Consider the following 14649-nt stretch of genomic DNA (forward strand, 5'->3'; position numbering starts at 1 on the left):
GGAATCAAGATTACTGGGAGAAATATCAATAACCTCAGATATGTAGATGACACCACCCTTATGACAGAAAGCAAAAGCTAAAGAGCCTCTTGATGAAAATGAAATAGGAGAGTAAAAAACCTGGCTTAAAACTTAACATTCAGAAAGCGAAGATCATGGTATCCAATCCCATCAGTTTATGCAAAGAAATGGGGAAACAATGGAAACAGTGAGAGACTTTATTTTTTTGGACTCCAAATTACAGATTTGACTGCAGCCATGAAATTGAAAGATGCTTGTTCCTTGGAAGGAAAGCTGTGACCAAACTAGACAGCATGTTAAAATCAGAGACACTGCTTTAAGGTCTGTCTAGACAAAGTTTGGTTTTTCAGTAGTCATGTATGGATGTGAGAATTGGACCATATAGAAGCTGAGCACTGAAGAACTGATGCTTTTGAACTGTGGTGATGGAGAAGACTCTTGAGAGTCCTTTGGGCTGGGAGGAGATCAAACCAGTCCATCCTGGGGAAAATCAGTCCTGAATATTCATTGGAAGGACTGATGCTGCAGCTGAAATTCTAATACTTTGGCCACCTGATGGGAGGAACTGACTCACTGGAAAAGACCCTGACGCTGGGAAAGATTGAAGGCGGGAGGAGAAGGGAACAACAGAGGATGAGATGGTTGGATGGTGTCACCGAGTCGATGGACATGAGTTTGAGCAAGCTCTAGGAGTTGATGATGGACAGGGAGGCCTGGCATAGTGCAGTCCATGGGGTTGCAGAGTCAGACATGACTGAGTGACTGAACTGAAACCTGACAAAACCATTATGGTTTTTACGTACGTTAAACAGACAATAAAGCTGTATTATAAGAACTTTTTAAAATCCATATGAAATAGAATGTCTAGAAAATGCAAATTAACAAATGTAGTACAACAACCATAAACCTGTATAAGCTTAACATGTGTTAAATATATTAGGTTCACTGTACAAACCTTCCTACAAAAAATTCTAGGAGCTCTAATGCTAACAGTAGTGAATAATAACACTTAAAACTATGCCAGGTCTTTCACCGTAAAACAGAGGCTTCCAAAGAGCCTTGATAACAAAACATGTCAAGTTACATAATATCAACGGACTCACTCCAAATTCCTTGTGATAAATGGATGAAGAAAATCATCTTAATCTAAATATGATATATGCAGTGGTTTTTCAAAGGAAGAAAATACAGAATGTTTTTTGTTGTTTTATTTCAAGAATGCATAATTGGTCAACATTTGAAGGAAAGAGATATTTCAAAAACATTAAAAATGTTGTCATTTCATTGAAAGAAAAATATTAAAATGGTAACATGACTGCATACAAAACCTATAAAATTTTTTGAATGCTATTGAATTGCTTTTATGTTAGAAAGGTATATGAAAAAACCTTTAAAAAGACCTCATATTTGAGCGATGAAATATTGAAATATTTTCCCCCAGTATAGGAAGGATACTTATAAGACCTTTACTGTATCATCTGTTCAATGATGGAAATAAAAGCCAATTTGGTAAAAATAAGTCAAAAACAAGAAGAGAAAAAAAAAAGAAAAGAAAAACAAGATAAAGTTATTGCACCTGGAGGGAAGAAATAAAACGTGATTATTCAGAGATGCAATATCTATTTACATAAACAATCCAGAGGAATATATATTTGAAATAATAAAATTAATACCTACAATCAGAGAAGTCATTGGGCACAATTCTATTTGTAGCAGCAACAATTACTACAAATTTAAAAACAAAATTGATATTTACAAAAGCATGGCTATGAAATGTCCATATTTGTGTGAAATTTCTATGTTGGAAACTATAAAATATTCTAGAGGGATTTCGCTGGTGGTCCAGTGGTTCGGTTACTTGCTTCCCGGTGCAGGGAGTGGGCGTTCGATCCCTGGTCACTGAATCAAGATACCACATGCCGAACAGGGTCACACAAAAAAATAATAAATAAAAATTGATCAATAAAATAGGGAGAATTTAAAGAAAACCTAATTGATTGGAAGGATAAAGCATGAATAGTGACTGGAAGAGTCAATATTGTAAGACGATTATCTTCAGAAATTATTTTAAAGATTAAATGCAGTCCCAAAGCACTTACTTTTTTAAAAACTTTATTAGGTGTTAATTTACAGAACATAAAATATATCCATTTAAAATATATAACTCCATGATTTTAAAATTATTCACAGTTTACAACCATCACTACTATCAAACTCTAGAAAGCATTCATCACTAATCAATTTGCAGTCTTTTCCTATTTCGTCTCTTGACAACCCTTAGTAAGCACTAATCTACTTTTGGTCTCTCTACTCCTATTTTTGATATTACATGGAAATGGGCTCACACAGTATGCAATCTTTTAGAAGTTTGAATGCCATAAACATACTGTTGAGCAAAAAAATGAGACACAAAAGAACAATACCTATATTTGGATGTGTATATGATACTTCAGTGGGGTTTTCCAGGTGGCACTAGTGGTAAAGAGACTGCCTGCCAGTGCAGGAGATGAGGGCTTGATTCCTAGGTCAGGAAGGTCCTCCAGGGAATATGAAATGATAGCCCACTCCAGTAGCCTTTTTTTTTTTTTAATTTATTTATTTATTTTAATTGGAGGATAATTACTTTAAAATATTGTGGTATTTTTCTTACACATAGACATGAATCAGCCAAGGGTGCACATGTGTTCCCCTATTCAGAACCCCGCTCTCACCTTCCTCCCTCCCCCATCCCTTGGGTTGTCCCAGAGCACCAGCTCTGAGTATCCTGATTCATGCATTCAACTTGCACTGGTCATCTCTTTTATATATGGGATTATACATGTTTCAATGCTATTCTCTCAAATCATCCCACCCTCGCCTTCTCCCACATACTCCAAAAGTCTGTTCTTTACATCTGTGTCTCTTTTGTTGCCTTGCATATAGGATCATTATTACCTTCTTTCTAAATTCCATATATGTGCATTAATCTAGTGTATTGAGGGTTCTTTTTCTGATTTAGTTCCCTCCATATAATAGGCTCCAGTTTCATCCACCTCATTAGAACTGATTCAAATGCTGGGATAACCAGTAAACCATATGCAAAAGAATGAAACTAGAACACTTTCTAACACCATAAACAAAAATAAACTCAAAATGGATTAAAGATCTAAATTTAACACTGGTGCTGCTGCTGCTGCTAAGTCGCTTCAGTCGTGTCTGACTCTGTGCGACCCCATACACGGCAGCCCATCAGGCTCTACTGTCCCTGGGATTCTCCAGGCAAGAACATTAGAGTGGGTTCCCACTTCCTTCCCCAATGCATGAAAGTGAAAAGTGAAAGTGAAATCGCTCAGTCGTGTCTGACTCTTAGCAACCCCATGGACTGCAGCCCACCAGGCTCCTCCATCCACGGGATTTTTCAGGCAAGAGTACTGGAGTGGCGTGCCATTGCCTTCTCCGAAATTTAACACTGCTGCTGCTAAATCACTTCAGTTGTGTCCAACTCTGTGCGACCCCATAGACGGCAGCCCACGAGGCCCTGCCGTCCTTGGGATTCTCCAGGCAAGAGCACTGGAATACGTTGCCATTTCCTCCTCCAATGCATGAAAGTGAAAAGTGAAAGTTGGACACATTCAGTCGTGTCCAACTCTTAGCGACCCCATGGACTGCAGCCTACCAGGCTCCTCCATCCATGGGATTTTCCAGGCAAGAGTACTGGAGTGAAACTCTTAAAACTCTTAGAGGAAAACAGAGGCATAACACCCTCTGACATAAATCACAGCAAGATTCTCTATGACCCACCTTGCAGAGTAATGGAAATAAAAACAAAAATACAAATGGGACCTAGGTAAACTTAAAAGCTTTTGCACAACGAAGGAAACTATAAGCCAGATGGAAAGGCAGCCTTCAGAATGGAAGACAATAACAGCAAATGAAACAACTGACAAAGAATTAAGCTCCAAAATATACAAGCAGTTCATGCAGCTCAATACCAGAAAAATGAACAACCAATCAAAAAGTGGGCTAAACATTGAAATACATATAATATCATATATGGAACGAGTCGCCAGTCCAGGTTCGATGCACGATACTGGATGCTTGGGGCTGGTGTACTGGGACGACCCAGAGGGATGGTATGGGGAGGGAGGAGGGAAGAGGGTACAGGATGAGGAACACATGTATACCTGTGGCGGATTCATTTCGATATTTGGCAAAACCAATACAATATTGTAAAGTTTAAAAATAAAATAAAATAAAAAAAAAAAAAGTGGGCCAAAGAAGTAAACAGACATTTCTCCAAAGAAGATATACAGAGGGCTAATAAAACACACGAAAAGATATGTAGCTTTCTCATATCACAAGATCACTCATTACTAGAGAAATGCTAATTAAAAACACAATGAGGTATCCTCTCTGCTGGTCAGAATGGCCACCATAAAAAAGTCGACAAACAATAATTGCTGGAGAGGGTGTGGAGAAAAAGGAAACCCTGTTACACTGTTGATGGGAATGCAAACTGGTACAGCCACTATGGAGAAGAGTGTAGAAATTCCTTAAAATTCTGGCAATAGAATCACTCCAGTATTCTTGACTGGAGAATTCCTTGGACAGAGAAGCCTGACAGCCTATAGTCCATGGGGTCTCAAAGGGTCAGACACAACTGAATTAATGAGCACACACAATTATATTTCAACTGTTTTTGAAGAACATTCATTATCAGAAAAAATAATATAATTCATTTTAAAATGTATGCAATCAGAATACGATTTCCATTTCATAAAAGGTCAAGTTACCCAACAGCATCCAAACTCATATTTTAATTCTCAAGCTTATGCTTGCAATGGTATGCATTTGGAAACTGACAGTCTTCTGCTTTTATGCCCCATAAAGCTTGTACAGCACAGTTACGTTCACCAAGTACATTGTCTGTTATCCTGTTATGGAAAAATGCATAATTCTGTTACATTCTATGAAGACAACTCAAGAAACAATAGCATTTTCCGTGTAACTGTAATACAAGATATTTTGAAAATGGGTAATGAAGTCTTTAATAAAATTTCAGTACGAGCTTGTTACTAGGAAATCGGGCTACAGAGTAGCCTAGTTTTCAACATTGGTATCAACATTTTATTAACTGTCAGTATCTCCCTTCAGCTTTCTATAATTTGACTAAGACAAATGTATTCATGTTATTTTAAAAATATTTCTTTTTTGTATTTTTCCTCCTCTATATAGCATTCTTTTTACAAACTTACTGTAGTTGGCAAGTGGAACCATTTAGCCACTTCCAAGGACGACCGGGGCCTTCACGAGAGACTTGAATCCACGATATAATTGATAGGGACATCAGAAATTTCTAGCCCAAAATAAAGAATTTTCACTTAAATAGTCATAATGAAATGTTTTTGTTAATTTTTAAATGCAAGTCAAAGGATGTGTTCTTTCATAGCATCTTTCATTCTTTGAACAAATTGAGTATGTTAGATTCTAATCTAACACTAAAAAGCATAGGAGTTGAAAGTTCGAAGTTTTAATAGTGCCATAAATATTAACCACTATCTGTACTTTTGGTTCAAAATTAACTCAACATTTATACTTATCAGTGTCACTGTGTTCTAATGTTAATAAGGAAAATTCCTTTTTTTTTTTTCCACAGCCATTTAATAAAGGGAATATTTACAAAGACATGAATTAGTTGTAGGGATCCCACAAAGAATACATCTTGCATAACAACTTGGGGAGACTTACAGCTGTGAACCGCATCTAACATTAAGCCTAATGGATAAGAAGGTGGAATAATTCAATATGTGCAATGAGGAAAATTCTGATTCATATAATTTCATTTTTCCTCATGTCAAAACTAACATAGCAAGGCTTTAAATAAGTCTTTAGATTCCATGACATTCATTTTTCTGGATATTGTGACAGTACCAGTGGATTTCTCTACTATTATATGTTTCTCAGAATTTCAGTTTTAGAGGGAAATTAAGGAAATGAAATTGAGAAAATAAGTGACATGAGAGCCGGATTTGGTTTTCTGAGCCTGACACCATTCTTTGACTAGATATACCCCAAAGCCATCTGTTTCTGTATTGGTGGAATCAGTGGACCAGACAAGGGGTCAGAGACTCATTTCTCTCTGCTCCTCCCTGCTAAGTTCAACTGTAAACATGGGACTAATGAAAGACACGAGAAAAGAGAACTCTGAAAGGTAGAAAGAGAAGGGTGATATGGCTTGAGACTTCCTAGCAGCCCCACTCCTCTGTAATCACTAATCACTTCTCCGTGATGAGAAAACAAGGTGGGAGGTGAGGGAAAGATAATTAGGGGCATCCTGTATCTCCCCACCAACCAGGTGAAAGTGACCTAGGCCTCTTACTTCCCAAACACCCCATACCTAACCTAGCTGTTGGGGGTGGCACAGGTAATCCATTCCTCCTGTGTATTGAGAGAATCGTGTAGGCAACACCAGGTAAGCCTTACAAGGTGATCCATCAGGACACTTACTAACAAGGAGCAGTCAGAGAAATTGCCTCTGTTTCCTCCACTGAGAGACACTAGGGTTGGGTGATAGGGGTGGGAGTGGGACCAGCAAAGGGGATGTCTCGACTAAAACTACTGAAGCTAAGAAGCCTCTTTATCCCTGAGGGTGTAAGACTCCATCTCCACCCAGCAGGATTGGAAAGAATGGATCTTAACTGTTGAATTCACACAATGAGCTGTGGAAATTTACAAACTTCACACAAATGCAAAAAGTTGGAGGAACTGCAAAATATCATATGGCAGTGATGAGACAGGGACAACCTGTATGATTCCATGTCCTGGAGTAGAAAATGGCAACCCACTTCGGTATTCTTGCCTGGAAAATTCCATGGACACAGGAGCCTGACAGGCTGAAGTTATTGAGGTTGCATAGAGTCGGACATGTCTGAACGACTAAGCACGAACACGGGATTCAAAAGCAAGCAAAGAGATTCTATAATATCAAAAGTCAAGACAGTGAGTAAATAAGGAGGTGGAGACATGGTAAGATATTACAGAGCGGTGGGGCTGCTGGGAAGTTGAAACTTCTTTTCCATGATCTGATGTGCAATTACACAATTCTATAGGCAAAATCATATGTTTATTTTCCTTGATGTATGGTAAAATTAGACAGCACAGTGTATTTTAGAATTTAATAGCATTTGTAGAAGCATGGTTTTCTATGAAAAGCAAGAACCAGAAATTACCACACATGCAAGAATGGTATAAAAATGTAAATAAAGTATCATAAAGTTATATTCCATTGTTTAATGGAATACTAGCAGACCTTAAAATAAACAAGCTACAAATATGTACAAAAGCACAAGTGAATCCTAACAAATATAATGTTGACTAAATGAAGCCTTTAGCAAAGTGTTGGAAACATTTAGTAGCTTACCATTTCCTCTTCATTATCTATATAAAGCAGAGTAGAATTCTTAGTAGCACAGGATATCAAACTCTCATTCCACGATTTTTTTTCCAAACTAGCATAATAGCAGTTGTTGGAATATGTAAACCAGTCTTTTGGACAATGACCACGATGACATTCTGAAGAAAGATTATGAATTAGTATTCAAAAACAATTTGAATTTGGAAAATAAAAATTAACTTACATATATGCATAGATATAAACATATGTATACACACACACACACACACACATATATATATAATAACATATCTATGCATCCTCAAGCCTGGTACATATAAAACAAATCTCATTCATGCATTCATAGAGAGGGTCTGTCTTTAATATATGGCCCCATATAAAGGAAACACATAGAAATGTCTACTCTTTACATGTCCTAAAAATCAAGAAATGAAACTTCTATTTTAGAATAGCAAAATTATTTGTCTCTATTCATATTATAGCAGGACGAAATTACAGCCAATTGCCAACAATGGATATGGAGATCATATTATTGCATAGGGAGAAGCACTCTCCTATAATCATTTATATGAATGTTTATTGCCTGATTTTATGAATTATGTTCTATCCCCAAATCTATTCTTATTTTCACTAGCCTAAGATAGAGACAAAAATGAATTGTATTTTTATCAGAACTTTGAAAATCATTATGTACCTTTCTGGAGCCTTGTTATGAGAGAGGAGTAATTCTGTTCCTGTATTACAGGAGCTACAAAATTAATCATTAAAAAGTTAATATTACTTTAAATGAATCATAATGATTTTAGTGTATGAGCTTGAGAATTCAGTTTATTGTTTAGAAATAGAGTAATCTGAAATAAAACTGATTTAGCAAGAAAAATTAACTAGGTAATGAAGACTTGATGGAAAAAAAATATTTCAAAAACCTAACGGAACAAACTTCACCACGTCTTACAGTATTTGCTTTAACTAATCTCAAGAATTAATTTGTATTTCTCAAAAAGATCTTTAAACCTCCTAAAGCATGCTTTTGAGTTATAAAGTCAGAATATACATATACATGCTGTCTGTAATTCTCCTGTGTTGTATATTTCTGACAAATTAGATATAACATATTGCATTTATTCTAAATGCATGTATTTTAATGATAGGCACATTCTATAATATTATGAAATGTTTAGCGGCATTGACCATCAGTAAAGTGATAAGTTCCCTTACAGTTTTTCAAAAACGTACTTACAAGGAGTAACAATGATCACTGTCACCACAGTGGACATCAAGACGAGGCAGATGATTCCCAGGATCCCAGCAATGAACTTCTCTGGAGGTGATGGTGAACCTGCAGGGACAGAAAAGGAAACTGAGAAAGGAGTGATGGGGACAGCTCTTCAGAGTTTACATACACAAGAACCCACACGAACACAGAGTTATGGATATAAACTTGGACCCCAACCCATTTTGACCACAGTAGTCTTTCTCTCAGAATATACCATTGCGTTTTCAGCAAATATAAGACTACATGAGTTGTTGATCAAAGACTTCAAATTATAGTAATGCCAGAATAAAAGTAGTCCTCCGATTTCACATCAGAATCCCATATCCAGCTTCAAGTTCTGTTCCTCAAAGTGAAAAATATGTGAGCTTATCCCCTACTCTTCCTCCACACCTCTGCACCCCACTGCACATCCTAAAACAGTTGCATGTGTGTCTAGTAAGTGTTTACCTTTGGAGCGGTGATTCCTGTCGTTCCCATGAAGATTCTGAGGAGCATTTTGAAGATTTAATTCTACATATGTTAATTCCTGCTCAGTCATTGAAATGGAACTTTTAGAAACCTTAGGTTTTCTTATCTGCCTCTTTGAGTTCTTGACTCCCTTCAGTTCTGCATAGATTGCTCCTTGGTTATTCATCTCTGCAGCTGAGTGAGATCAAGGACTGTGCTTGAAGTGAACTGAGGTTGAGTGGTGTATGTGAGATAAGCACCCTAGTACAATGACACAGGCGGGGCAAAGCGCTTAGTGCTCACTTTGCAGCTGAACAAACTTAAAGCCTGGTAAATTCCTTACAACTTTAAGCAAGTTTTTCATGATAGAATGCTTTTTTGAAAAAGATATTATATATTTGACGCATATATTATTGATTCAAACAGTGAAAAGCAATAAATTAGTGAGGAATAAAGAAGTTCATGAACAATAATATCCTTATTAAGTCAGATTCCATGGAAATATTTTAAAATCATCATAGTGCTTGTGTTAAAATTAAAATGTTCTGTTAACAAGAGAGATTCACCCATATTTATGATACTTTTGAAATTTAATAATTGTTACAAACAGTTCTTTAAAGATGAGAGAGTAATGTTGACATATACAATAATTTCCTACACTAAATTACATTATTTGTTGACTTACATTTATTGATGAAAAAGGATAACAAATGGTCTTTATTTCAAATGGTTGAGGAGTTCTGAGAAAGCATTAAAAACTGAGGAAATGCTTCATATATTGGAAAGTGTTACATGACACATTAAACATATATAACAAAGTAATATGAAAAATAAAACAATAGGAAAGACTAAAAATATTTATTTTACAAAAGTAGTTGATAATTGATTTAATGACTAATATCTGAACCCACAACATGATAAACATGTATAGGTCACTTATGGAAGAATACTGTTGGTTCAAACTTCCAGAAAGATCTGATAGATGTCCAAGTTAGTAAAGGTCATTTTAGCTGTATAAGTGATGGTAATTACTTATAAAAAATCCAGATAACGTAATTTAATAATTCAGACAATTGATGCAGTAGTCAGAAATATCTGGAAATTAATTATGACTGAAATTTATAATATGTGACCTTCAAAAAGTTATTTACTATCTGGTAACCTATATTATTAATATAAAATGGAAATAAGTTTATGCAATATATAACGTGTGTAACACTGAGCACTCAACCTGGAATTTATAAGTTCTCAGTAATTATCAGTTTTAATTATTATCTTAGTCATCATTTCTATGGTACTATTTCTGATTTACATCAGCCTTTAATTAGTATAACATATCATTTATGCAATGTTTGATTTTTAAAAAATACTTTAATTATGACAATTAAGTTTAAATTAGCCTTTAGATATATGGCAAAACCAATACAATATTGTACAGTTAAAAAATAAAATAAAGTATATTAAAAAAAGAAGTTACTTCATCTTTAATTTCATTAAAAAATTAGGGTTTTTTTATTGAATCTAAATCATATAGGAGGAATTATGTTTGGCCTTTTGCTATATAATGAATTCCTTTCCAAGAATCTGTTTACAGATGTTGAGCAAAATATGTATAAACATATTATTATACAAAAAGCTTACCATCTACTGATTATAAAATCCAAAACTAATTGTTCCCTATCATGAGGTCAATAAATTTCACTTAATATTATATACACACCCAAATATGCATGCGTGTATTCACTTGACTAGTATTTTACAGACAATAATTTGAATACTTGGAGAAATCACCCAATATTTGGTATTTTATGGTTATTGTTTATACCACATTATTAAACAACAATGTTCTACTTTGATTTTGTTGTATATTTACTATAGCTCAGTTGCATCCCCTCTAACATTTGTTAGTTCCCACTAAGTGAGACGGTCTAGCAGAGAGACAGGAGAGGAGGGACACATACCTTCTGTTGGCCAGGATGTTGTGCATTCTTTAGTGTGCAGATCAGGTTACTCTCTAAAAAGAGACCTGCTATAGCTGGTAACCAAAGGAGAAATTTTAAAACTTAAAACCCAGTCAAGAATAAGCAATGTCTGTGACCTTCACAGGCTGCCCTGTGAAGGCTCAGAGTGAAGCTAGAATGGAAAATATTGATTTGTCGTCAATGTGTCACTTCAGGTTTGAACAGGAAATCCTCACACTTAGGCGAGTTGAAGAGAGTTTAGCTTATCACACACCTCCAGAAAATAGGAGACTTTGGGCTCCAATTAAAAGGACAACTGGACCTCTAGTTGTGTTATTTACATTTTCCATTTTTAAATGCCTCTGAGAAATTGTTATCATATACTGTAAGATCCATTAGATCTGATAAACAGAGTGCCTGAAGAACTATGGATGGAGCTCTGTGACACTGTATAGGAGGCAGTGGTCAAGACCATCCCCAAGAAAAAGAAATGCAAAGAGGCAAGATGGTTTTCTGAGGAGGCCTGACAAATAGCTGAGAAAAGAAGAGAAGCTAAAGGCAAAGGAGAAAAGGAAAGATATATTCATCTAAATGCAGAGTTCCGAAGAATAGCAAGGAGAGATAAGAAAGCCTTCCTCAGTGACCAGTGCAAAGGATAGAGGAAAACAATAGAATGGGAAAGAGTAGAGACCTCTTCAAGAAGATTAGAGGTACCAAGGGAACATTTCATGCAAAGATGGGTACAATAAAGGACAGAAATGCTATGGGCCTAAAGCAGAAGATATTAAGAAGAGGTGGCAAGAATACACAGAAGAACTATATAAAAAAGATCTTCATGACTCAGATAAGCACCCAGATCACTTGCCTAGAGCCAGACATCTTGGAATGTGAAGTCAAGTGGGCCTTAGAAAGCATCACTATGAACAAAGCTAGTGGAGGTGATGGAATTCCAGTTGAGCTATTGCAAATCCTGAAAGATGATGCTGTGAAAGTGCTACACGCAATATGCCAGCAATTTTGGAAAACTCAGAAGTGGCCACAGGACTAGAAAAGGTCAGGTTTCATTCCAATCCCAAAGAAAGGCAATGCCAAGGACTGTTCAAACTACTGCACAATTGCACTCATCTCATTTGCTAGCAAAGTAATGCTCAAAATTCTCCAAGCCAGGCTTCAACGGTATGTGAACTGAGAACTTCCAGATGTTCAAGCTGGCTTTAGGAAAGGCAGAGGAAGCAGAGATCAAGTTTCCAACATCCATTGGATCATCAAAAAAGCAAGAGACCAAAAGACTGTTCTATACATCTGTGTCTCTTTTGCTGTCTCGCATACAGGGTTATCGTTACCATCTTTCTAAATTCCACATATATGCGTTAGTATACTGTATTGGTGTTTTTCTTTCTGGCTTACTTCACTCTGTATAATAGGTTCCAGTTTCATCCACTTCATTAGAACTGATTCAAATGTATTCTTTTTGATGGCTTAGTAGTACTCCACTGTGTATATGTACCACAGCTTTCTTTATCCATTCATCTGCTGATGGACATCTAAGTTGCTTCTGTGTCCTGGGTATTATAAATGCCATTGAAACATGTATAATATCATATATGAAACGAGTCACCAGTCCAGGTTTGATGCATGATACTGGATGCTTGAGGCTGGTGCAGAGACGACCCAGAGGGATGATACGGGGAGGGAGGAAGGAGGGGGGGTCAGGATGGGGAACATGTGTACACCTATGGCGGATTCATGTTGATGTATTGCAAAACCAATACAATATTATAAAGTAATTAACCTCCAATTACATAAATTTATATTAAAAAAAAAAAAAGCAAGAGACCTGCGGAAAAACATTTATTTCTGCTTTATTGACTATGCCAAAGCTTTTGGCTATGTGGATCACAACAAACTGTGGAAAATTCAGAAAGAGATGGGAACACCAGACCACCCAACCTGCCTCCTGAGAAATCTATATGCAGGTCAAGAAGCTGCATTTAGAACTGGACATGGAAAAACAGACTGGTTTCAAATCATGAAAGGTGTATGTCAAGCTGTATATTGTCACCCTACTTATTTAACTTATATGCAGAGTACATCATGAGAAACACTGGGCTGGATGAAGCACAAGCTGGAATCAAGATTGCTGGGAGAAATATCAATAACCTCAGATATGCAGATGACACCACCCTTTGGCAGAAAGTGAACAGGAACTAAAAAGCCTCTTGATGAAAGTGAAAGAGGAGAGTGAAAAAGTTGGCTTAAAGCTCAACATTCAGAAAACTAAGGTCATGGCATCTGGTCCCATCACTTCATGGCAAACAGATGGGGAAACAATGGAAACAGTGACAGGCTTTTTTTGGGGGGCCCCCAAATCACTGCAGATGGTCACTGCAGCCATGAAATTAAAAGTTGCTTGCTCCTTGGAAGGAAAGTTATGACCAACCTAGACAGCATATTAAAAAGCAGAGACATTACTTTGCCAACAACGGTCCATCTAGTCAAAGGTATGGTTTTTCTAGGAGTCCTGTATGGATGTGAGATTTGGACTATAAAGAAAGCTGAGAGCCAAAGAATTGATGCTTTTGAACTGTGCTATTGGAGAAGACTCTTGAGAGTCCCCTGGACACCAAGGAGATCCAATCAGTCCATCCTAAAGGAAACTAGTCCTGAATATCCATTGGTAAGTCTGATGCTGAAGCGCCAATATTTTGGCCACCTGATGTGAAGAACTGACTCCTTTGAAAAGACCCTGATGCTGGGAAAGATTGAAGGCAGGAGGAGAAGGGGATGACAGTGGATGAGATGGTTGGATGTCATCACTGACTCAATGGACATGAGTTTGAGTAAATCTTGGAGTTTGTGATGAACAGGGAGGCCTGGTGTGATGCAGTCCATTTGATCACAAAGAGTCAGACACGAGTGAGCAACTGAACTGACACCCTAGAAGATCGAAAAATTGTGCTATGCTTAGTTCCTCAGTTGTGTTCCAACTCTTTGCAACCCCAAGGCTTCCCTGGTGGTTAAGAGGTTAAAGCATAAAGACTATAACCTGCCAGCCTCCTCTGTCCATGAGAATTTCCCATGCAATAATACTGGAGTGGATTCCCATGACCTCCTCCAGGGGATCAAACATCAAACCCAAGTCTGCTGTAGTGCAGACAGATTCTTTACCATCTGAACCACCAGCCTAAGAATACTGCAGTAGGTAGACTATCCCTTCTTCAGGTTATCTTCCTGACCCAGGAACCCAGCTGGGATCTTCTGCATTGCTGGTGGATTCTTTACCTGCTTACCAGCTGAGCTATCAGGAAAGCCCCCAAAAATGCACTGCTGCTGCTGCTGCTTCTTCTAAGTCGCTTCAGTCGTGTCTGACTCTGTGCGAACGTGTAGACGGCAGCCCACCAGCTCCCTCGTCCCTGGGATTCTCCAGGCAAGAATACTGGAGTGGGTTGCCATTTCCTCCTCCAACGCATGAAAGTGAAAAGTGAAAGTGAAGTCACTCAGTCGTGTCCGACTCTAGCAACCCCATGGACTGCAGCCTACCAGGCTCCTCC

General features: G+C 37.2%; 1 protein-coding gene across 1 annotated transcript; it reads right to left on the reverse strand.

The window, feature by feature from the left end:
• Positions 1-3083: 3083 nt before the first annotated feature.
• LOC133248113 (NKG2-A/NKG2-B type II integral membrane protein-like) lies at positions 3084-9685 on the reverse strand. The gene is made up of 6 exons (XM_061417868.1): positions 9138-9685; positions 8655-8753; positions 8109-8162; positions 7421-7572; positions 5256-5356; positions 3084-4934 (listed from the first exon to the last, which is right to left on the reverse strand). The coding sequence occupies exons 1-6, from the start codon at positions 9322-9324 to the stop codon at positions 4817-4819; spliced, it is 711 nt and encodes a 236-aa protein (XP_061273852.1). The 5' UTR covers positions 9325-9685; the 3' UTR covers positions 3084-4816.
• Between the last annotated feature and the right edge of the window lie 4964 nt (positions 9686-14649).

This window comes from Bos javanicus, chromosome 5, assembly GCF_032452875.1.
Source record: "Bos javanicus breed banteng chromosome 5, ARS-OSU_banteng_1.0, whole genome shotgun sequence".
Lineage (NCBI taxonomy): Eukaryota > Metazoa > Chordata > Mammalia > Artiodactyla > Bovidae > Bos > Bos javanicus.

Bases quoted from the DNA above. Each gene is read 5' to 3' on its own strand.
- LOC133248113 (XM_061417868.1), bottom strand. From the start codon at position 9,324: ATGAATAACCAAGGAGCAATCTATGCAGAACTGAAGGGAGTCAAGAAC. The intron at 8,163-8,654 runs GTAAGTACGTTT...TTAATTTTGTAG, and splicing joins AGTGATCATTGTTACTCCTT to CTCCTGTAATACAGGAACAG. The intron at 5,357-7,420 runs GTAAGCTACTAA...ATTTTGGGCTAG, and splicing joins TAGATAATGAAGAGGAAATG to AAATTTCTGATGTCCCTATC.